The following is a 23,722-nucleotide window of genomic DNA, read 5'->3' on the forward strand; positions in this document are numbered from 1 at the left end:
ACACCACAAAATGTGACAAGCCCAGAAGAAAACAATAAAGAAAAATAAAATCAAAGAAATAAAATATAGGTCCCTGTCTGAGACCTTCTAAGTCTAAAGGGTGAAGACTACATTTATAGGCTCCAGGTCCCTGCCATCTCTCATGTATACAAGTGTGTGCGAGTGTGCGTGTGGGTATGTGTGTGTGTGTGTCTGCAGGTGGAGTAAAGGGGGTAGGAGAGGAAAGGAACAGGACAGTGGTCAAACCAGGAAGGGAATGGGCAAAAAGAAAGGGCTGACCGGGTCCCAAGTTCAGACCTGATAGGGTCTGAAGTTAGACTCCAACTTCCTAAATTGTGCACTACATCAGGCAAAGGGTTCTTTCTGCTTATGTCAGTTTCAGTTAGGTTTTGGTTACTTGACAGTCACACAGGTTCTGACTTATACAGGCTACGGAGATGGGAGGAGTCTAGGAATAAGGCTAAGATACAAGGTGCACAGGGCAGGCTGAGGTGTGAGCCTGAGACTGTTGTAATGACAGGAGCTGTCCAGTTAAGAGAATGGACTGATCCTGGATGAGCTTCAGCAGGATCAGCAAACCTTGTCTGCAGGGCCGACGGTATCTGTATTCCATCCTCAGTTTTGTATTATGTGGTTTACTCAACTGCCACTGCAGTGGGAAAGCAGCCAGAGACATGGGGATGAATGTATATGGCTGTGTTCCAATTAAATCTTCTTTCAAGAGGAGACTACTGGCCTGTGAACCTCTGCTCCCCCTGAGGCAGGTATGGCCATCTGCCAGGACTGTAGAAGCAGCAAGGGGGGAGCACTGCATTAGATTATCTGGGAAGTCCTCTCTCCAGAATCTGGGATTTTGGGGAAACATAGGCATTCTGAATTCACCTACTAGACCCGCAGCTCTTACTTTGCAAATAAGACCTGGTTGCAGGCCCTTGGGCTTTAGAGACCTTAAGTAAAGCATGCAAAATCCTTCAGTGTTGGAGGTGAGGTACCCACCAAGCCTCCCTAAACTTCTCTAACTGGCCCATCTGGTTTGCGCCCTAGTTGCTAAGCCAGACTCTTGTTGATTATCAGCCCACGCTTAACCTGCGTGAGCTTATGTAGCAAGCCTGGTCCTGGCTCATTTTCTCCTCACTAGGCATAAGCAAGGAGTAATTGAGTGAAGAAAAGGGGGCCCCAGAGACACGATGGCTGAGGTCCTAGATGTGGCTTTCATAGGGTGTGTAAATAGTCTACCTTGATCTCTCTGTGTACACTCTGGGTGTGAGGCCAGAGGTCAACACTGGGTGTGCCTCTCACTCACTTTCCACTTTATTTCTAACATAGGGCCTCTCAAAACCTGGACCTCACTTGACTAGGTTGGCTGCCCACGAGCTCCAGGGAACCTGTCTCCGCCTCAGCACCGTGTCTACAGAGTGCATGTTGCTGTTCTCGGTTGTTTATGTGGGCTCTGGGGTATCAAACTCAGGTCCTCAGGCTTGCACAGAAGCACCCCTGACATTTTATCTCTACGCATTTCTCTCAGCTATTCTTACTATCCTATCACTGTCCTTTCCCCCTGTCTTGAGGTAAATACTGCATCACCAGCCTTACTTCCCCGGAGAATTACCGCAGCTAACTCTCTGCCTTTGAGATGTATAGGGAGTGATGGAGGCCGCAAGTGAGTGAAGTCCTGAATGAATGTGCATTTTGAGATGGGCACAACCATCTCAAAGACTCCAACGCTGGGCTCAAGAGGAACGGCCAAGTTTTCCTCAGGAGTCTGAGTGTTTAAGGCTGGCAACTGCAGCTTCCTCCTCCAACCTTAAGACTGCTGGCCTACACAGACCTCCTACCAAGACCAGCCAATCCTTCCCCTGTGGTATAGCCATAACAAACACAGAGATCCCGGGTTGATCGTGATAGTAGACCCACCTGTTCCCAGCTTTCCTGTACTTGTCTCTGTCCTTTCCTCATTACCTCACCACTTCTACCCAGGGTTCCAGGACTCAAGTCACGTGGGTCATGGCAGAAATGATCTTGCTACATACATACCTCAGCCTGTATGTAGCCTGTATGAACTTCAACCCCTCCAGACTCAGCCACCCAGAGCTGAGGTTACAGGATGTATTGCCTTTCTGTTCCAAGTATCTCACAAGTTTCCGCACACAGCACTATCACTGTTATTCAGACTGAAGGCTTGTTTCCCAAACACAGAACACGGTTCTAAATGGCTCTGGTCATTCCCACTTTGGGTATGAAAGCACAATCCAGACACTTGGCTTCCTTTCAACAGTCTCCTCCTCCCCAATCATCCTGCCCCAGAGTGGGTTAAGGGGGATCTCAAGGAGGGTGGTACCTTGTTAACAAAATAAAAGATGGCATAGACCAGGACGTAGAATGCAGACCCCCCCGAGACCAGGAAATTCCTCCACCACCAGCGGTAATCCTACAGCAAAGAGAGCAAAGAGAGCAATGGTCACCATAGGCTCCAGGCCATCTTTCCACAAATCTCATGATCAACAGAGGGACTCAAGACTCTAGGTAAGAAGAGTCACATTTGACTGGGCAGTGGTAGTCTTTAATCCCAGCACTTGGGAGGCAGAGGCAGGCTGATCTCTGAGTTCAAGGCTGGCCTGATCCACAGAGTGAGTTTCAGGACAGCCAGGGTTACACAGAGAAACCTTGTCTTAAGAACCAAAAAAAAGGATGAAGTCCCATATCTGAATTCATTTCTAAAAACCACAGAATTGCCCACTAAAATGGGTAAATTTTACTGCTTATAAATCATAAGCTTTCCAAAGATCAATAGAAAAAATCAATAACAAATAACTTTGCTTGAGCAAATGCTTCTCGTGACCTAGAGTCATTTAGTCAGTAGTGGTGAGCCGCATAACAGTCTCCCAGTGGAAGAGCTGGCTTTCAGCTCAGGCTGGTAGGGGCTCTGGGCTGGCCTACTCTTCTGCCCACAGGGGAGACAGGCCAACAGTCTGCACCTGCTAACTGGAGAGTTGGCCCCTTGAGTGGATGGGTGTCGACAAATCACAGCCATGCAGAGAGGTGGGCACCATCAATTCCAGTGGAGAGGAAAACAGCTTGGGCAGGGGAATCAAGACAGCCCGAGGTACTCACATGGGATATCCACCCTCTGCAGTCCCACCCCACCCCCGCCTATTGGTCTACTCCCCTCACCTCTGCACACAGCTGGAAGTACACCATGACGATGCTGATTTGTGAACAGGACACTACCAGGATGATGAAAACGAGGAACAGGAACCCGAAGAGGTAATAGAACTGGTTCTCCCAGATTGCCTGTGGGCACCAGAGATGGTCTCAGCAGCCACTCCTCTCACAACAGCTCAACCAGGGCTCCTCAGGGAGGGCTTGTGGCACAGGTGACTAATGTTTGCGTGGACGCCAGACTAAACCTGCCAGCATGTAAGGTAATTCCTACCCCAATCAAAATTATACAGCAGCCGCTACCACTGAGGAGTGCACCTCATGCCAGGTGCATGCTGTACCCACCAGCTTTATCACTACACACAGATCTGCATGACCTTGGCATTTAAAAAAATACTTTTTTTTTTTGAAAAACTTTTTCATACAATATATTTTGATGTTTTCCTTCTTTCTCAATTCCTCTCGGATGCTCCCCACCCAATTATATGTTCTTTTTGTCTCTCTTTAAGAATAAATAAAAACAGCTGGGCAGTGGTGGTGCACGCCTTTATCCCAGCATTTGGGAGGTAGAGGCAGGTAGATCTCTATGAGTTTGAGGCCATAGCGTTATAAAGCAAGTTCCAGGACAGCCAGGGCTATACAGAGAAACCCTTCCTCAAAAAAACCAAACCAACCAACCAACCAACCACAAAACAAAATTCCCCCAAAACAACAAAAAGACAAAACAAAAACATCGACAACAATAACCAACCTCCCCCAAATATACCCTCCATCCCTGCAACAAAAATCCAGATAAACAAACCAATTAAGGGGGGGGGGGGAAGCCCGAAAAAAGTAAAATGAGACAAAGAATCTACAAAAATAGCATTGAATTTGTTCTGTGTTGACCAACTATTCCTAACCTTGGCTTCTCTTCTATTTCTTTTTCAAGACAGGGTTTCTCTGTATAGACCAGGCTGGCTAGAGAGCCGTCTGCCTCTGCGCTCCAAATGCTGGGGACTAAAGGCTGTACCACCACACTTACCTGGTCCTTGCCTTTCTTTAAAAAAAAAAAAAAAGTCTAAAAATTATTTTGTATGAATATCTGTACACCACGCGCATGCCTGGTGCCCAGAGGCCAGAAGAGGATGTCGTATCCCCTGATACTGGAATTATAGATGATTGTGTACACTATGTGGACGCTGGGAATCAGGTTCTCTAGAAAAGTGGCCAGTGAGGAATTACTGCTGAGCCATCTCTGCAGCTCTAGCTTGGCCTTTTATAGACGAGGAAGTCAGAGCACAAGTGATTGGTTAAGAGACCCAAAATACCAGGAGAGCCCATGGCACGTATTCTGGGGACAGGGCAGCAAGCTCCTCCTCTGTGACCATCCTAGGCAGGCAAGGCTCTTAGCAGGGAAGGAAGGACTACTCTTCTGGAGTGGCAGAGACCTGCAGAGTACTGACATGGCACCCTGGGCTGGGCACCGAGTCAGCTGCTTGCATGCTCTGCAAGCCTCCTGCCAGCTTTCATGCTGGTGCTTCTAGCAGGAGTGCTCACCAACATGGCAGCAGCATGTTCTGAATGCCAAGTCTGTTTCCATTTGTTCCAGTCTCACAGTGATGCTGACAGCTGGGGATCCTCCTATGTGCCTGAAGTCTTGGGTAGCACTGGCCAGTGAAGAGGGTGAGGGACTCAGGAATGGAAGCAGATGCAACAGCGCTATCACTAACGGTTGTAAATGTCTGCATCACTTGAAGCAGCTTCCATGTGCTAAGCCCTTCCAGGCATCAGCCCCTCATGTACAGCATGTCTCTATTACTGCTCACAACTGTCCTGACAGTCAGGACCATTATTGAATTTAAGGGCGAAGAAAGGGGCTCCTGCAATTTCACAGAATTTCACAGAAGTAGGAAGCAGTGAGGGTGGCAAGGCTGCATGTAGAGAGGTGAGGAGCCGGTGGTACTCACACTGAAGATGAAGAACAGCTCAATGAACATGGCGCCGAAGGGCAGGATCCCAGCCATGAGGATGCTGCAACAGAGAACAATGTTGATAGTGCCCAGACCCCGGCTATAGGTAAGCCCATGCCCCTTCTGAGCATCAGTACAGAGAATGCCTACATAGTGGCAGTTCTTTCAGTTCATAGATGGGAACTCAGAATGGTGGGTGACCTGCCCAAGGTTCAGGCTCTCATCATTTTTTATTTTTTTTAATACAACTATTCCACGTGACCTTTTGGTTTTGGGATATTGGGGATTGAACCTAGGGTAGTATGCAACTTAGGTAAGTAAGTGTTCTGCCACTGAGCCATATCCCCAGCTTTTCTACCTCTGCTTCTCTGACCTAGTTTTTAGGCAGACATGAAGTCTGTAGCACCTTTCCTTCATTGTAGCGTGAGGCTGCGCTTGCAGGGCAGTCACTAGTGCACTTGCTGATGGTGCAGGTGACCTCAGCACCCTTCTGGGAAGGTAGGCTCCTCATGTTCTCCTAAGGAGATGCCTTAGGAGAGGACTGGGTCTTGCCCACCCCAGAAATCCCCTGTTCACCTCTGCCAAGACTCACCCCACAAATCGATTCATGTACCACCGTTGTTCAGGGATCTGCCGGGGAATCTGGTTTGTGCGCACAGGGTTGTCATATGGCTGCTTGCGGAAGCCGAAGTAGTAGCCCAAGTAGACAAGGGGCAAGGAGATCCCGAACCACATACACAGCAAAGCCACCATGGTGGGAAATGGAACCTGTGGACACAGTGCTGTGAGGCCCCCATAGGCCCTGACACCTAGAACAGAAGCCATGCAAGTGGTGGTGGAAACGGGCAGCTCTGGGCTCCAGGGGAGGAGAAGCCACACGCATAGCAGGGCCACTGTGGTGGGGAAGGTCGGCAGACTTTTCCGCCCCAGGGCTCCTGGCCTGAATCTCTCGAGGCCAAGAATTTCCTGTGGGGAGAGCAAAGTGTAGATGGGGCTGTGTGAGCTTCCAGTGAAGAGGGAACCTCAGCATCCAAGGAAGAAGTGGGAACTGAGAGCTCCAAGGAGCTGTGAAGGGGCCAAAAGGAAAAGACACAACATGAGGCCTGCTGGGTAAAGGGAAAAACGGAAAAAGCAAAACTCCTTGAGTGTGGTTAAAATGAAACACTGCAATATTCTTCCAAGTGGGGAAAAGCAGAGCATAGGCCTGGAGTTATAAAAGAACTCCATTTTAATAAAATTCATTTTTTAAACAGGGCCTCTTTTTAGACAGTATCCTAGGTTGGCCTTGAATCTACTGTGTGCCAAGGATGACCTTGAATTTCTGCTCCTCCTGTCTCTCCACCTCCTGGGGCTGGGATTACACAGCATGCACTTCCACAGTGAGTTCATGAAGAGCTGGGGATGGAACTCAGGGTTTCAAGCATGCTAGGCAAGCACTCTCCTGAGCTACATCCTAAGCCCCCAAACTCAATGTTTGTATGCATATGTGTCTCAGAGGCCCACAATAAAAAGCTAACATCTGGGGATGGGGCATGGAGGTTAGACTGAGTTTTATCTTCCTCCTCATCTTCTGTATAGTCATTTTCTCTAAGACTTGTGCAAAAAGAAGTGTTTATATTCCCATATACTCCCATATTAAGATGGGAACGTAAAACTGTGCCGCCACTTTAGAAGTCAGTATGAAGTAAAAATAGAACTATAGTGTGATCCAGCTCTAGCACTTGGGAATACACACTAAGTCAGCATACCACAGAGCTACTTGCACATCCACATTTATTGCTGCACTAGTCACAATAGCCAGGAAACGGAACTGTACAGAAGATAAAGAAAAACATAATGATGATTTGCAGGAAATGGATGGAACTAGAAACATTACATTAAAAAAAGCCAGACTCTGAAAGACTGCATGTTTTCTCTTATATGCAGAACCTAGACTTAAAATTTTGTGTGTATATTTATATACGTGTATGTGTAACTTGTGAAACTAGAAAGGGGATCACTAGACAGAAGGAAGAGATCTTCAAGGAGGGGGAAATAGGGTAATGGAATACATGTGATAAGAAAGCAGAAGTTGGGAGTTAGTGGGGGAAGGAAGGGGACCAGCCAGAGGGGGAGGGGATGACAGAAGGGCAGTGGGTGAGGGGAATGAATAAGAACAAAGTATAGTGATACATATGTGTGAAGTGCCATAATGGAATGTATTACTTTGTATGCCAACCTAAAAATCAATGAAAAGAGTATGTTAAGTGTTTAGAGCAGTATTTATTACAATAAGCATAATTTGTTTGTTATAATTTTTAAATCACATAATCTCATTTTAAACATCTCTGCTGAAGGAAAAAGACTGAAAGAACACCTATCAAAGACCTCTACAGTGTTGACCTCTGAGTGGCTCTCGTGGGGGTGGGGTTATGTTTCATTTCCCACTGTCTCTGTGCTCTCTACAAAGTCTACATGAACACTTCCTTCCCTATGCTGCTGGGAAGAAGCAGCCTACACTTGAACCCTATCCAGGGCCCTTATCAGACACCAACTCTCAGTACACTAAGGCTGGGGTGGCAAGTACCTGTCCCACTTCTGCAGACCTGAGAACTGACCAAAGGGCCCTCACTCCTATGTGCCCCCAGCCACAGAGCCTGAAATTTCATTCAGAGTTTGAGAAGCTGCTGGCAACAGCACAGCCTGGGGCTAAAGGGAACTCCACTTGGAGTGGTACTCATAGGAGCTGAGGTGAGCCCTCTGACATTATCCACGCACACCAAGCAGCTCTCACTTGGTTGAGACATGGGGAATTCCCCAACTGGCCCCTGGGATGTGGAAACCTCTTAGAGAAATGAGCTATGGCCAGCTGTTTCTAAGCCTGCAGAAAGGCCAGGGTCAGGGTCAGGGCGCTGGAGATGACAGATGGGCAATGCTGGGGAAACCCCAGTCAACCCTCCGCCCTGACAGCTGGGAACAGAACTTTGGGGACTCAGAAAAGGGAAGGGAAGAAGGGAAGAACAGGAAGTGACCTGAGGGAGGACTGAACACCACAAGCTCTTCTTGCTGGAGAGGGGCGGGATAGTGGGGGAGGGCACTTACTGCTCCTGATGAGTGCTTTCCCCAGATGAAGCAATTCAATACAAAGCAAATGCCGAATACCACACCAGGATACAGTGTCGCCGTCTGTGAGCAAGAAGGACAGGTTGGCGAGCTGATCTAGGGGTCCTACTTTGTCCTTGGGGGATTCACAGACCAGAAGACTAGAGGTTTCAAGCTCTCTGGTCCTTTGGATTTCAGCTGAAGCAGGCAGGCCTCCTGCTCTATAAGACATTTTGTAGAGCCCTGAAACCACTTTTTCATTGCCCTCATCCCACTTTCTAATTACAGATGGCACTCAACTTAGAAAGGTTCTATTAGGATCTTTTGAATTGGTGATGGACTGGTGGTTAAAGCCATTCAGTAGCAACCACACTGCATTTGGCATGTTAGATGCACATTCATCTCAGGACACTATCAACTGAGACAAGGAGCTCCTGCATGCAGCTTTGCGCCTAATCAATGTCTGTCTCCCCAACACGCTCCAAATCCTGTCCTTTACTGTGTTCTCATCACACAAACAGCAGCTACTCAAGGAGTATTTGCATCATAAATAAATGAATAACATTATGTCTAGCTCACAACTCCAAACTGCCTAAAATAATGGTTCAGTTTGAATGGCATCTTAAGGATGACAATTGTGGGCTCCACTCGTATCATCTCACTACAGGTTTAGAAGATACCCTGTTTATCCCTCCACTCTACAGTTTATCAATGGTGGAGCAGAGGTGGGAATCTAGACAGCCTGTCTCTAAAACCCAGTCTTGGTCCCCTGTAATGCAATCTCGTCAGTCTCTTGGGCTAGAAGCCAGGCACAGAGAACCAAGGCTGCAGGCTTACACTTGGGTCTCATTCTTCCATACTGGGATTTTGGCATCCAGGTGCGTCACTAAGCACCAGGGCCTTGGGATATCTTGAGCAAACTAGCACTCAAACTGCACTAACTCTTCTTTGGCTCAGTTTCTCCCATCCAACAGCTAGCCACTGCTCCTGCAGGTTCTTGTCCCTGGGCCTTCAAGTAGGTCATCAACATCTTGTGGTATGTATAAGAGTACCAGGGGCTATGTGCTGCAAAGTAGAAGCAACCAGCCCACTGGAGAGATGGGAAGCAGAGGCTCAGAGGGCTGTTCATGATTACCCATCAAGAAAAGCCAAGTTGGGCTGGAGAGATGGCTCAGAGGTTAAGAGCATTGCCTGCTCTTCCAAAGGTCCTGAGTTCAATTCCCAGCAACCACATGGTGGCTCACAACCATCTGTAATGAGGTCTGGTGCCCTCTTCTGGCCTGCAGTCATACACACAGACAGAATATTGTATACATAATAAATAAATAAATATTTTTAAAAAAAAGGCCAAGTAAAGACTAGGATTTCGGCAATTCCAGAATTTTGGGTGCTGGCTAAAATCTTCAAGGCCCAGTTCGAATGTCAAGATGTCTTTTCGTTTTTACTCTCTTTCATTCTGCTGTGTAGCAGAGAATTCCACACCCTCCTTTCTGGATGAAACTTACAGTCTGGGCACCAGGTTTGATACCAGGCAGAGAAAGAGGAAGGAAGTTCTTGGGAGAACCCCAGCCCGGCACCACCCCATTTCTATGGATGGGCCTTTCTATATCCAAGATGTCTCTTCACTCCACTGGTTGGCATGTTGGCTAGCTGTCACACACGCCTGGCCTCTTTCTCTGGCAGGCAATTCTTTCTAGTCTGTTGGGCATGGTGTCCTCCTGCGATGTTGCTGATCACTCTGAATGTGCTATTCTCTTGCTTGAGCCACTGGACAATGCAAGCTAAAAGTCACCCGAGTTCAATCCCCTTATATAACTTTATGGACAGTGCAGCTGCAGCTCTGGGAGATCCTTTTGTAAGCTTGAGAGAGAGCATTCTAGAACTTCTGACTGTGGGTCTAAAAAATCCCCACTGGGGCCTGCCTATGCTCCTGACCATGTGGAACAGTATCCCAGGCCCTACAAATGCTGGAGGAGGAGGACACTTACACAGAAGGCTCCTTTCTTCCACCGATGGCCTTTTAGAGTTCGGTAGAGACGGCCAGCAGAAAATCCACCAAATACCCTGTTGTAGGAAAAGGCAGAATCCACAACAAGGGGTCCTGTAAATGGTGTGAAGCAGGCTTGTGCCAGCCCCTGGGAACATTCTCACATACACCTACCCCATGAACATGAAGAGGAAGCAGGCAGTGGTCATGAGAGCTCCTCGGCTGGAGGGTGACAGCATGCCAAGCATGGCCACAACTAGAGGGAAGCAAAGGGCAGAGTCAGGATCAGGGATATGGCACACTCACAGGCTACTACACAAATGAAGCTAGAAGAGATTCCTTCTTTCTTGGCATTTGTAAGAGCACAGCTCTCTACAGAAAAAGACTGGGCTGTAGCTAGGCTTGGGGGTGGAGAAGCTGCTAGGCCTTGCTGTCTGAATCTAACCACAGCTTCTAGTCCCCAGAGTCCTTGGAATGAACCACATAAGAAGGCCAAGAGCATTCTGAATACCTACAAGCTGAATGTAACTTGACTATGAAAGACAGAAGTTAGCCTCTCCGTTTTTTAGACAAGCAAACTGAAGTTTAACAAGATTAAGTGGCTAGCTAGTCATAAAGTTTAAAGTCATGAGGGTGAAATACAAATTTAGGCAGGCTGACTCCATACCTATCTGTAATTAATATATATTAGCAAGGGTTTTTTCTATACTAATGAAATAAGTCCTGCTGTATGGTGGCACAAGCAGAAAAAGTTGAGAGTTCACCTTGGCCTGGGCTACATATAAGACCCAGCCTAGAAAGAAAGAAAGACAGACAGATGGGGACCTGAGTTAGCTCTGACCCTGATAATGAGTTTGGGCTAGCTGCTTACTCTAAGGGCAGAAGGAAGCTAGCCTCACAGTGCTGATGTGTGCTTCCCTGACCAAGTACTCGGGATGGCTCTATGTGAACAGAGTTGAAATGAAGAGAGGAGAATCACTACCGCCATGCTGGCGCTGCTGCCCAGAATGCTTGGCCTGCTCTGGGGAGATAAGCCTAGCCTTTTGCTCAAGGCATAAAAGGTGGCTATGCCTCAGGATCAGGTTATGTTCCTCTGACCCCCCATTCCCAGCCCACATGGTCCACTCACAGATCACGATGAGGATCATGCAGAAGAGCTGAATGCCTGAGCCCAGCAGGGAGCTGAGGATCATGGGGTACTGGGGTGGCCTGAAGACATCACCATGCACAAGCTTCCACCCCGATTCCTCCATAGTGTCTTCCTGCAGCACAGGGCAGAGAGTGAGATAGGTTTGTGTGAACAGGGAGGCTCCTGCAGGGAACACCCCCATAGACCCAGGCTGCTCCATTAAAACCAGCACCATTCTGCCACAGACTTCTTAGAGGAATGCTACATGGAAAAAGGAGGTCAAGAACAGGACGCTTGAAGCAGCAGGAAAAAAACTCTCCCTAATTCCACAAAACAAGAAAATGGGAAACAATGCAAACACCAGTGTACTGAAATATTAATAGTCTTTGTTGGTGAGTCTGAAGTAACTTATCTTTTCTGACTTTAAATAAAAGATGTATTTACTTGTGTAAACAAATGCTGTAAGTCATGGAATTTGAATAAATTTAAAGAAACAGAAAATGTTTATTATATGAAAAAAATTAAAAACACAGAAAAGGTCAAGTGCAGTGGTATATGCCTGTAGTGTTAGCACTCAAGAGGGTAAAGCAGAGGATTCAGAGTTCAAGGTCGGCCTGAGCAATGTGACAAGAGACGTTTCCCAGCAAATGTGTTCACTCCGATACATATTTTTCTAGATGGTAGAAAGATCTAAAAAATAAAATGACCTGGCCGGATCTATGTGAGTTCAAGGCCAGCCTGGTCTATAAGAGCTAGTTCCAGGACAGGCACCAAAAACTACAGAGAAACCCTGTCTTGAAAATCCAAAAAAAAAAAAGTGACCTATATATATATGTAAGTAATGTTTACACATTAATGTAATAAAATAGCATTATTTTCTTTAGTCTTCTTTCTTTAATCTGTTTATTCATGTACACATATGAATAGTTTTAAATAATAAACATCATATCATGTACCTTGTTATTTTCAAGTGATATATGATTTTATACAATTCTCCATGTTAATCTTTTTTCTTTTTGTATTTTTGAGACAGGGTCTCATTTTGTATGGAGCTCACTCTGTAGACCAGTCTCTCCTCCTGAAAGCTGAGATTAAGGGGTGTGCCACCACCACCAACTCTCCTGTCAATCCTACTAACCATTTTTTTTTTTTTTCGAGACAGGGTTTCTCTGTGGCTTTGGAGCCTGTCCTGGAACTAGCTCTCGTAGACCAGGCTGGTCTCGAACTCACAGAGATCTGCCTGCCTCTGCCTCCCAAGTGCTGGGATTAAACGCATGCGCCACCACCGCCCGGCCTACTAACCATTTTGTTTGGGTGTATATGTTCTTGTGTATGTACATGTAAAGTCAGAGGTCAACCTCGGGCGTCTTCTTCAGTTGTTCTCTGCCTCATTTTTTGAGACATGGTCTCTCTCTGGACCCCAGGGAACCATCCATCTGTCTCTGACCCCTTCAGCAGGGTTATAGATGCATGCTGCCATCCCTAGCTGTATGTGGGTACTGAGGATCCAAACTCAGGTCCTTGTGTTTGTGTGGCAAAGCAAGCACTTTTACCAACTAAGCCATTTCCCCAGCCCCACAATTAGCACTACGAAGAAGGAAGAAAGGATAGAAGGAAGGGAGGGAGGGAGAGAGGGAAGTCTTGTGTGGTGATGTATACCTGTGGTCTAGCATTCAGAGGCTGAGACAGAAGGATCTCCAGTTTAAAAGAGCCCAGGCAATACAATGAGACCCTGTCTTTAAAAAAAAAAAAAAAATCTGTGCTATTTATATGTCCCCAAACCACTCTTATGACAGTTGGGATCTGAATTTGGGGGGGTGGGGAGGGCTATTCCTGAAGCATAAAAAAATTCCAAATAAGACATGTTTATGCATATCTGTAATAATAGTATTAATTCTAACAAACACCAAAGCATCATGCGATTATTGGCTATGTGTAGTTTCTTATCTGTAAATACATAAGAAATGTTCACTACATAAAAAGTTTAGGACTTTTATTTTCTTATTGGTGGTGGTGATGGTGATTTTTTTTTGTCTTTTTCTTTTTTTGAATCCTTGTTGGCCTAGAACTCTCTCTATATAAATCAGGCTAACCTTGAACTCATAGAGCTCCATCTGCCTCTGCCTCCCAAGAAATAGGCATGAATGACCATGCTGGGCCTTGCTATTTTTGATTCAGGGTCTTGTTATGGACCAAGTCATCTCAAATTAGAGATTCTCCTATCTCAGCCCACTGAATGCTGGGATCATGGGTATATAATGCTATGCCTGGCTCTCTAGTTTTAAATTTTCTATGAAAAACCATGTATGTATGTATGTATGTATGTATGTATGTATGTATGTATGTGTGTGTGTGGGAGCATGTATGTATAATAAAGTGTCAGAGGACACTTTGTGAAAAGTCACTTCTCTTACCTCCACCATATGTGTCCTAGGGATCAAACTCAGGCTGTCAGGGTTGGTGGCTAGCACCCTTCAAATTAACTAAGTTTTCTTTCTGTGACTTAGTCCAGATCTACCCATTTGGGTGATTAGGAAATGTTTTTGTCTTTCCTTTTCAATGCCTTTGAGGTTTATTTCTTTCATTCTCTCTCTCTCTCTCTCTCTCTCTCTCTCTCTCTCTCTCTCTCTCTCTCTCTCTCTCTCTCTCCCTCTCTCCCTCTCCCTCTCTCCTGTGTGCAGGTGGAGAGCCCTACTGTTAGCTTGTCCTCCCTCTTCCAGTCCATCCCGCCCCAGCCAAGACCTCGTACAATGTCATCCTCCTTGTTGTAGTTGGCGATGTCCTTCCGCAGGGTCCGGATAATAATCATGCTGAGTATGCCTGCAAACGACAGGGTGGAGGGTGAGCACTGCTGACAGAGAGGTCTAGCTCCATGCCCCTTTCCAGCAGGGCCTGGTCATGAGACCACCCAAGCCCCTCCCACACGCAAGTAGAGCTTCACTCTAGCTGAGAAGGGGGTGTGAAGAGAAAGAAACCTTGGGATGAGAGAGACGGCTACAGAATGTTGCTTTGTGTCAGGGAGGAGAGTTTACTGGAGAAGTCTATTTGCTGGAAATGCCCTGAATGATGGACTTCCACCCGTGCATCAAGACTCACCTGGGATACCGTCACCTCTCTGTCCCTCAACAGTTCAGGGCACAGCACCGTCACTCTGCCTCATTTGTCCTGTCTCCCTCTCTAGGCAGCAGCATGGTGAATGGAAATGGGCCATGAGCCTAAGCTCTCTATGCTGTTAGGCTTAGCCCCTACGCTGAGAGCTGGAGTTTGTAAAGAAGGGCAGCACCCAGCCCCTGGGGAGGCAGTGGAGAAGCAGGAGCTGCTACTACCTTCGCCTCTCCTAGATGGAAGCAAGTGTCCTCATTCTACTCTGTCCAACATCTTCTCCACCCAGCTTTCTGCCAAGCTTGCTTCACGGCAGAACCATGTTTCTGGGGGTTGCTGAATGAATCAGTGGCTGTGCAGACAAACTATCTGCTCTCTAGCAGCTTACCAGGACCTCTGCCAATTCCTGTTCACATCTGCACACATGAAGCCCAGCACAGGACGTGGTGACTGACTGCTTCTGATGCACGTGACCCTGATAACACCCTAGAAATTCCCCTTAAGTATGTGACACCTCAGACCCTCAGCTCCACCTTCAATACTCAGAGCTCTCACCTGACAGGAAGAAGACCACCACGACAGAGTTAATGATAGAAAACCAGTGGATCTGCACATCACTCATGGTTAGGTAAGTGTCCCATCGAGAGGCCCATTTGATGTCACTTTCCTGGCAGGCAGGAGGAAGCAGAGTCAGGCCTCCTGTTGGTCAGAGAACCCCAGCCCAGAGCAAGCCCTCCTTCCCTGGCCAGAGCAGGCACTCGGTCTCACCTCCCAGTGCACAGAGTAGGTGAAGTACAGCTGATTCTCCTTAGTGGGGTCAATTTCTTGGGGCGAGGAGTTGGTACCCTCAGGTAGGATACATGAACTCTTCTCATCTGTTTTGAGGTCTGTGAGAGACAGAGACCCAGTCTGCTCTCACAGTGGCCAGTGCTATTCCCCCAGGCAGGGCTGTTCTGCAGGCATCTCAGGGTTGAATGGAGGTTGGGAACACAAGAGGTAACTGACTCCCTGGAGCCCTGGCTTTCCCAAGGGCCTTCAGGAGTAAAGAGGTATATACATGGGGGAGGGAGGGAGGGAGAGAAGGATCTGAGTCTAATTCCCTCCATTTCTACATTGAACCCAAACACCCACTCACTCATTCACCGTCCAATCAGGCCCACTCAGCTTGCATCCCTGCGGCTCCCTCCGCTTGCTCACGGACTCAGCCATCTTCATTACTTTAGCAAGCCCGCCAAGCCTACGCCTTCCCCTTCCATTCCCTCATTTGTGTGCTGCCATTCATCGCCCCATCTAGTCAAACAACATACAAACACCGACCATGGGTCAGCGCCGTGTGTGCTGCCAAGAAAAAGACGGAATGGAATCTTCTAGAACCACCGAGGATGTAGGAGACCTTTTAAAAAATCATCTGTAAATGCTGAACTGTGCTTATGACATCCACAGGAGAGGAAGGACAGTCCTTACAGCTCAGGTCTCACGCTTTATGACTGCTTCATGTGGGAAGTCATGATCCATACTTTTTCAAGAAGGCAGAAAATCACCATTGTGGACAAAAGGCTGGGAGGCAGGCTAGAGACAGAGCTCAGTGGAACACTTGCCCAGAATATGTGAGACCCTAGGTTTGACTCCTAGCACGCAGAGGCAGGAGGATCCACAGGTTCAAGGTCAGTCTGGGCTGTGTGGTGAGACCCTGTCTTGAAAAGAAAACAAAAAGGCGGAGTGATGCAAACCTTAAATTCCAGCACTCCAGATGGAGAGGCAGATCTTTGTGAGCTTGAGGCCATCCTGCTGGCCAGGACAACCAGGATTACACAGAAAGACCCTGACTCAAAAAAAAAAAAAAAAAAAAAAAAAAAAAAAAAAAAAAAGGAAAGAGGAGGCAGCAGCAGTGGGAACAAAAAATCCAAGTTCCATCAAATCCTGTGTGGCCATCAGGACTGCACTAAGCTCTTAACTCCTGGCCTATTGCCGACCTTGGGCAATTTCAGTCTATCACCCACATAGAAGGAGACAAAGTAAACCACAACTGCTTCCCAATGGCTTTCCCTGTACCATCATCCCTTGTTCTTCAACCAGGCAGACTGGTTCTTGGAAAGAGGCTCAACGAAGTCCTCGGCCAAGTCACTAACCTCTCGAGCCTCTGGTTCCTCATCTATAATCACCTCCAACCTTCTGGAGTTGTTGGAAGGTGGTAGGCTTACATGGTACCCAGTCCACAAGACAGCAGGTACAACTCTCCCTCATTCACAACTTGCTCTCCTGGGGTACAGTGGCCTTCTGGGGATGAACCTATGTGTCATACCTGGGCCTATCAGCTGGTAGCGGGGTGAGACTGTGAGAAGATCCTATCCTGTGTATGGAAGCCCAGGCCCATCCAGCCCTGCCCCTCTGGTGCTACCTCCCCACTCACCCTCCAGCCTGATGCTCTGGGGAATCACCTCGAAGCGGACGACGCGGTATGTGTGCTCCTGGTCCTCTTCCATGTCCTCCCGGTGGTAATAAAGGATGAATGAGAGGTGATTGTGCAGGTAGATCTAAAGCAGAGAAAGAGAAAATAAGAAATAGCTAGCAAAGCAGAAAGTTATTCAGGGAGCCCACTTCAAGCAACTAGAGCCTTCCTCTGTCCAGTCCGCAAGGTTGACCAGCCTTCCTCTGGTCATATTGCACTCTTGCTCTGACACCCACTGTGACTTCCTGGGGCTCAGTAGATAAGTCTCCTTGGCCTGGCTGTCACTGTCCTCTCTCTCTCTCTAAAAGCCAGCACACAAAATAATGGTTTCATTATGGCATTTTCATACACATTCTATTCTTGTCCTGCTCACCCTCTGCCTTACCAATTGTCACATTAGCTCACCTGGGCTCTTCAGCCTGTCCCTTCCTCACAGGCAGTTCCTACCTTGTACCTCTGTTTGCAGCAACTGGAATGCTCTCCTTCCTCTACTCCACTCTTTTCTAAGGCCCTAGCTCCTTCGCGAAGCCCCAAATGTACAACGGCTCCCTAGCTAGTGAAAAGCAACACGACTCAGGGCCTCACACCATCAGTTTTCTCCAAATCAGGACAAGACTAACCCTAACCCTCTATGCAAACAAAGGAACGTCAGACTTTTGCTCCCTGGGAAATCGGATGAAGAGGACACAACTATAATCTATGTCATTCATTACTAGCTTACCACCAGGAGTTGTGTCATGAAGTGTACACAGAGACTGATTTTCAAAACCACGTAAATATCACTGTTTCGAGATAGAAACACTGGACCAAGAACTCTTAGATCACTAGCAAATGGTGGCTGCAGGATTCAGCCCAGGGACCCTTCAGTGTAATCTTGATCATCATGTGGTCTTCTCTCCTACACACTTTACAACTTCTAGGTTCCTTTTCTAGTTTTAATCTTACAGAAACAGAATCTAATATTTTAGCGACTATCCTTTTATCTCTTTATAGTGTATGCTGGAGCCAGTCCAAAGCCACAGAATTCTCACAGGCTATCTACCATGAGGCACTGGCAGAAATGTGTTCTGGTTGACCCTCATTTAAACACACACACACACACACACACACACACACACACACACACACACACACACACTTTAGCACATGTGATGGCTAGAGGACAGCTTGTGGGAGTCAGTTCTCTCCTTTGGCCTTGTGGGTACTAGGGATTGAACCTAAGTCATCAACTGGGAACAAGCACCTTTACTTGCAACCTGTTGACCCAGTCCTCTGAGTATGCCAGACACTACTCTACCTTATTGACATCCGTGAAGCCAAGTCGGTAGCCATGTTCAAACTGCACATCTTTTTCTTTCTTCTTGTCATCACTGTCACGGTTGTTGGAATAGAGCTCCAGCCGGGTGGCCACAGGCAGGTTGTCAGCAATGCTAGAAACCCAAGGCCTCACTCAGTGTCTCAGGACCACAATCCCACCAGGTCCTCCCTGGGCTGAGTTCAAGGCCAGCAGGGAGCAGCGGGTAACTTACAGGTGAACGTAGTAGTCTTCTGTGATGCGCTCGGCCACCAGCCTGCTCTGCTCCACTGTCAGGGTCACTGGCTTGCTGGACTGGCCACAGAGAACTTCACACTTCTTCTCACTGTTCATGAGAACCTGGAAAGGGGTGTTCACAATCCGGTCCCCTCTCAGCACCTCTCCTGCCATAAGAGAGACAGATGGAGCTCAGAGCTTCAGCCCTGTGGTGGCTGAGGTCAGCAGTCACAGGGCTGTAGACAGCAGGACAAAATGGAGCTCCAAGGATGTCACAGTGCCACAGACCCGCTGTCAGGCTCTGCCCCACCTGTTTCAACTGTTCTGCTACCCTCTCTACTCTGTGTTCCATTGTTGGTAGATGCTCCACATCCTCCCGTATCTCTAGAGTCCTGGGTGGTATCCTATGCCTGGTGTGTCTTGCCCCATACTCCCCTTCTTGATTCCATAACTGCAGACAGGTGATGTCTTCTCTATCCATATTGGAACCCCTCATGAACTCCTTAGCTTTCTGGACAAAGATCACATAGTGTGTGCTCTACCCTAAGGCCAGCCCAACCCATCTCTTACCCATCTCTCCAACTCTCCCAGGTCACTCCCAGACACTGCTTTGCCACACACAGGTAATCTCAAAGTCTCTGCCCCCAAGCAGCTTTTGCTGACCCTGTCAGCCTGGAGCTTGCCACTCCCTCCTGTCCCCCTCTGTACAGTGACAGTACTGTACAGTGAAGAAAATATTCTGACTCTAGGCTACCTGCTAACTCACCCTGCCTGACACTTACCAGCTTAGTCTGTGCATGTCACTTTACCGAGCTTCAATTCCCTCCTCCAGAAAAATGAGATAGCAGTTAATATTCTCCTTACAGATATACTGAGAACTGAGGGGTTAATTCACTCCCAGGTACAGATCAGGCAGGAGACAAAGAACATCATTTGCAACATTGGCATCACCTCTGCAGCCAGCTGGCCTCCTACCCAAGACCTTCTATCTCTGTGCAGCTCCTCTACGTCAGTGATGTTACTTTGCAGCATGTTAATTTGTGTAGGTCTGACCCCCCTACTACCAGGGAGCTCTTTGAGCCAACACCTACTACACTTAATGCACTGGCACTTCATGCCTGTTTCCCCCGAGGAACCTGAAGCCAAATGTTATACTCACAGGCACTGAGCAGCTGGGAAGCATCAACTAGACCCACTGTGTTTTCACTCAGAGCTGCTCATTAGTTCAACAGTAATGATATGAAACTGGGGCAGGCTGAAGGAGACACACCATGCCAACAGGCAGGACTACCACCTCTACAAGTACCCGGTCCAACATATGCCAGTGGATCTACTTGCTACACTCAACATGCCTTATCTACTCACTTACTCATTCATTACCCAACGCTTACTGGGAACTGGCTATGTGCCAGGCCTGAAGATACAACGTTGAACAGACATATTTGTAGAACTTATGACCCTAAGATCTAGTGTGAAAGAGACTGATGAAATAGCAGAGTGAAAATGTACTGTGTAACTGATGTCATGGAGAGTAGATCCAGGGAAATCTCAGTGAGCAGGTAGGGCTTGGAGGAGGGGCAGTATTAACCAGGCAATTTAGATAAAAGCAAGGCTGCTTGGGGGCAGAGACTTTGAGATTACCTGTGTGTGGCAAAGCAGTGTCTGGGAGTGACCTGGGAGAGTTGGAGAGATGGGTAAGAGATGGGTTGGGCTGGCCTTAGGGTAGAGCACACACTATGTGATCTCTGTCCAGAAAGCAAAGAAGTTCATGAGGGGTTCCAATATGGATAGAGAAGACATCACCTGTCTGCAGTAATGATCACAGAAAGATCACTCTGACTGCTTTGTGCAGAAAAAGGGATACAAAAACCTGGCTGGAGTAATGGCACCAGTCAAGAAGTAAGGACAAACACAGGAAGAGTGTGTGGGGCGGCCACCATCATAGCACACAGATTCAAGAGCAGTGAAGGTGCTAAAACTGTGGGAACCAGCTGCATATTGGGTACTACGGATAAGGAAGGGAAGACACTCTGGTTTCTAAGGGTCAGGCAGTTGGATGCTATGAGCTGTTGGTAGATAAGTGAGAAGTGGTAGAGCCACAAACTCTACCGTATCAGAGACAGAAGGTAGCCATGCAAGGTAGCAGCCCTACGTGATATCTTGAGTATGGCACAGGCCATCCAGGAGAGGAAAAGGAAGAGAGTGAAGAGGGTGAAGGCCTCTATTCCTCAGGTGCTATCAGATGCCTGACAGTGCACATGAGCCTGTAAGTCTGGGATCAGTGGTGAGCAGAGCGTGAGGATATCAACAGGACATCTGCATAGCCCACAGCTGAAATGGCATTTTATAGACAACCAGGACTAGAGACAGTAGCTCAACATGATCCCCGGAGTTAAAGTGGGATGCTCCTCTGTATGCTGTGAGTATGTTTTATTACCATTGGTTAATAAAGAACCCAATTTGGCCAATAGCCAGGCAGAATAGAGTCAGGAGGGATATCTAAGCAAAGATACAGGAAGAAAGAAGGTGGAGTCAGGAAGATGCCAGCAGCCCCTGGGGAAGTAAGATCCCAGCACTCAAAAGGTTAAAGCAGGAGGATCATAGGTTTAAGGACAGTTTGGGCAATAGGCAACATGGCCGATTCCACGTTAGAAATCTTATCTCAAAAAAAAAAAAAAAAAAAACCAGGGAACAAAGAGATGGCTCTGCAGAAATGCAGAAAACAGCTCTTGCTGCACAGTCCTGAGAACTGGACTTCACATCTCAGCACCCACATGATAAGCCAGGTGTACCATAAAACGCCTGTAACTCCAGCTCTGAGGCATCTCTTCTGGCCTCCAAGTGTACTTTCTCACATACACATCACATACACTCACACCAATGAGCACACATGAATAAATAAAACAAAGCTTTAGAGAACAAGTGTGTTCCTTCTCTTTGCTAAGACATAACAGGGAAATCTGCTGAGGCCTCTGAGGTTCAAGGAGTGTCTGTCTGCTTACTTCTCTAGGACTTAAAGCTGAGACAGGAAGAGAGGAAGCACAAGCAACTGTCCTGAAGAGGTACCGCCAGTGGGAGAATATTTAACCTAGAATCATGGCTGCTATTTACCTCTTGTGCCAGACACTGTGCAGGGCATTTTACACACTTTCTGAGTAAGTCTTGCTTGGCTTAGCAAGAATGTCAATGTTTTCGCTTGCTTGCTTGTTTTTTTTTTTTTTTTTTTTTTTTTTTTTTTTTTTTTTTTTTTTTTTTTTTTTTTTTTTTTTTTTTTTTTTTTTTTTTTTTTTGAGACAGGATTTCACTGTGTAGTCCTGGCTGTCCTGGAACTCACTATGTAGACCAGGCTGGCCTCAAGCTCAGAGATCCACCTGCTTTTGCCTCTCAAGTGCTGGGATTAAAGGAGCGCATCACTACTGCCCAGACTTTTCTATTCTTTCGTTTTTTGAGAATTTCATATATAATACGATATTTACATCAACCTTTTAATTAAAGGTACAGCAATGATCTAGGGAGATGGTTCAATGGGTAAAGTGCTTGGGATCAGCTCCTTGGTACCCATATAAATACTGGGTGGATGTGCTGACCTGCCTGTGATCCCAGCACTAGGTAACAGAGACAGGAATCCCCAGAGCAACCTGGACAGCCAGTCTAACCAAATCAGTGAGCTTCAGGTTCAAGAAAGAAACCATGTCCCAATAAATACTGTGAAGAGCAATCCAGGAAGACACCTAACGTCAATCTCTGACCAATACACACCAGAAACAGGATTAGGGCAGAGCAAGTAATAGAAGCCACTAGAAAAGAAAGGGCTATCTAGAAACCAAGGGAAAGCTGCTATGGTTAGAAGTTGAGTGCTCTCACTCTGAAAACTAGTAAAGCCCAGGTTAGCTATTACCTAACAGTATAATCAAAGTCAAGTCAGTCTACAAACAGACACAAAATCACTACCTCTGCAGGGCCATTATGACTCACTGAGCTAACACAAACAATGTTGTACATAAATATATACAACAGTGTCTAGCACATAGCAAGTGTTAGATAAGGCAGCTACTATGAAAACCATGCCAGGTTCCTGTGAGACAGGCTGAAGCAGTACGAGAGGCTTACCCAGATTCTCTGCCTTGTAGGTTATCTTGTTGGGCTGGCAGAAAGGCAATGAGTAATACTCGTAAGGAAGTTGGGTCCGAGAGCTGGTAAGCTTCACAGCCTGCAGGAAGGAGAGAAGTTGTTATTCTTCAATGCACCAGAAACAGAAGGCTGTTCCAAGAAGACTCCTTGGCACTCAGATGTCTTTAGCACACTTAGCACTATCACCCAATAGGCAAGCTCACTGCACGCCACTCCTGTACAGCCCACTATTCTGGATTTTGCTGTAGACAGCACACAGATCTAGTTTAAAGCCACAGTGAGATCCAATACTCACTGAGTCGTAAACATGTGGCTGCTCTTGGACGAGATGTCACTTGAGTGCCCTTCTGCAGGAGGTTTTAGAACCAAGAGGTCTGTGCCTCACTTGCAACCCATGTAGCCCTGTCCTTTCAGTTCCTTGAGCCTATAGCTCTCTTACCTCAGGCTTTCCCCCTGCCATTCCTCTCTGAGCCCCTCTGTGCTCATCTGATGCTTTCTCCTATCTAGGTCTCAACCCATGAGCCCTTCCCTACCCACTGTATCTAAATGAACTCCTCATCATTCCATTTCAACTTTCTCTGCAATTATTGTATATTAAGGTTTTTGTTTGTTTGTTTGTTTGTTTTTCGAGACAGGGTTTCTCTGTAGCTTTGGAGCCTGTCCTGGAACTCCCTTTGTAGACCAGGCAGGCCTCGAACTCACAGAGATCCGCCTGCCTCTGCCTCCCGAGTGCTGGGATTAAAGGCAAGGCGTGAGCCACTACCGCCCAGCAGTTTTATTTTTATTTTATTTTATTTTTTATTTGTGACAGTGTCTTTCTCTGTAGCTCAGGCTGGCCTTGAATCCACAATTCTCAGTGCTCTCATCACTAGTGTGAGCCACCAGTCACCACACCCTGGTCTCCCCTATGTCTTTAAAAATCAGTTTTTCCCACTTATGAGCACAGCACAGTAGATGTTCATTTAATGTCTGCTAAACAAACAACCAAAGAGGAAAAACATAGAAACCCTTTACAACCTCTACGATAGGAAACTGATCAACCATGATATACTCAAAACTGAGACAGCAGAGAGTGAACTCAAGTTACAGAGTAAAACCAAGAAAGAAAAGAGGAAAGAAGGAGTAAAAAGAAAGGAAAGAGAGAGGAAGGCAGGAATAGAGACAGAGACAATCTAGAAACATAGCTGAGTTGGCAAGGTGC

The 23,722-nt window shown here is 47.0% G+C and overlaps 1 protein-coding gene across 7 annotated transcripts in view; it reads right to left on the bottom strand.

Moving 5' to 3' along the window:
• Tm9sf4 (transmembrane 9 superfamily member 4) overlaps positions 1 to 23,722 on the bottom strand; it is a 40,697-nt gene that overhangs the window by 2,779 nt on the left and 14,196 nt on the right. For all 7 annotated transcript variants that reach the window (XM_050151000.1, XM_050150998.1, XM_050150999.1 and 4 more), the window contains exons 3-17: positions 22,501 to 22,600; positions 18,389 to 18,557; positions 18,157 to 18,289; positions 16,821 to 16,944; positions 15,179 to 15,297; positions 14,966 to 15,077; positions 14,058 to 14,128; positions 11,309 to 11,441; positions 10,354 to 10,435; positions 10,181 to 10,256; positions 8,193 to 8,276; positions 5,704 to 5,879; positions 5,109 to 5,172; positions 3,172 to 3,291; positions 2,339 to 2,428 (exon numbers count right to left, since the gene is read on the bottom strand). In XM_050151000.1, coding sequence (XP_050006957.1) covers positions 2,339 to 2,428; positions 3,172 to 3,291; positions 5,109 to 5,172; positions 5,704 to 5,879; positions 8,193 to 8,276; positions 10,181 to 10,256; positions 10,354 to 10,435; positions 11,309 to 11,441; positions 14,058 to 14,128; positions 14,966 to 15,077; positions 15,179 to 15,297; positions 16,821 to 16,944; positions 18,157 to 18,289; positions 18,389 to 18,557; positions 22,501 to 22,600 — 1,653 coding nt within the window. The remainder of the gene's footprint in view (positions 1 to 2,338; positions 2,429 to 3,171; positions 3,292 to 5,108; positions 5,173 to 5,703; positions 5,880 to 8,192; positions 8,277 to 10,180; positions 10,257 to 10,353; positions 10,436 to 11,308; positions 11,442 to 14,057; positions 14,129 to 14,965; positions 15,078 to 15,178; positions 15,298 to 16,820; positions 16,945 to 18,156; positions 18,290 to 18,388; positions 18,558 to 22,500; positions 22,601 to 23,722) is intronic.

The sequence above is a fragment of the Alexandromys fortis genome, unplaced genomic scaffold, assembly GCF_014885135.2.
Source record: "Alexandromys fortis isolate MF-2015 unplaced genomic scaffold, M_Fortis_MF-2015_v1.1 scaffold_27, whole genome shotgun sequence".
In the NCBI taxonomy this organism is placed as follows: Eukaryota; Metazoa; Chordata; class Mammalia; order Rodentia; family Cricetidae; genus Alexandromys; species Alexandromys fortis.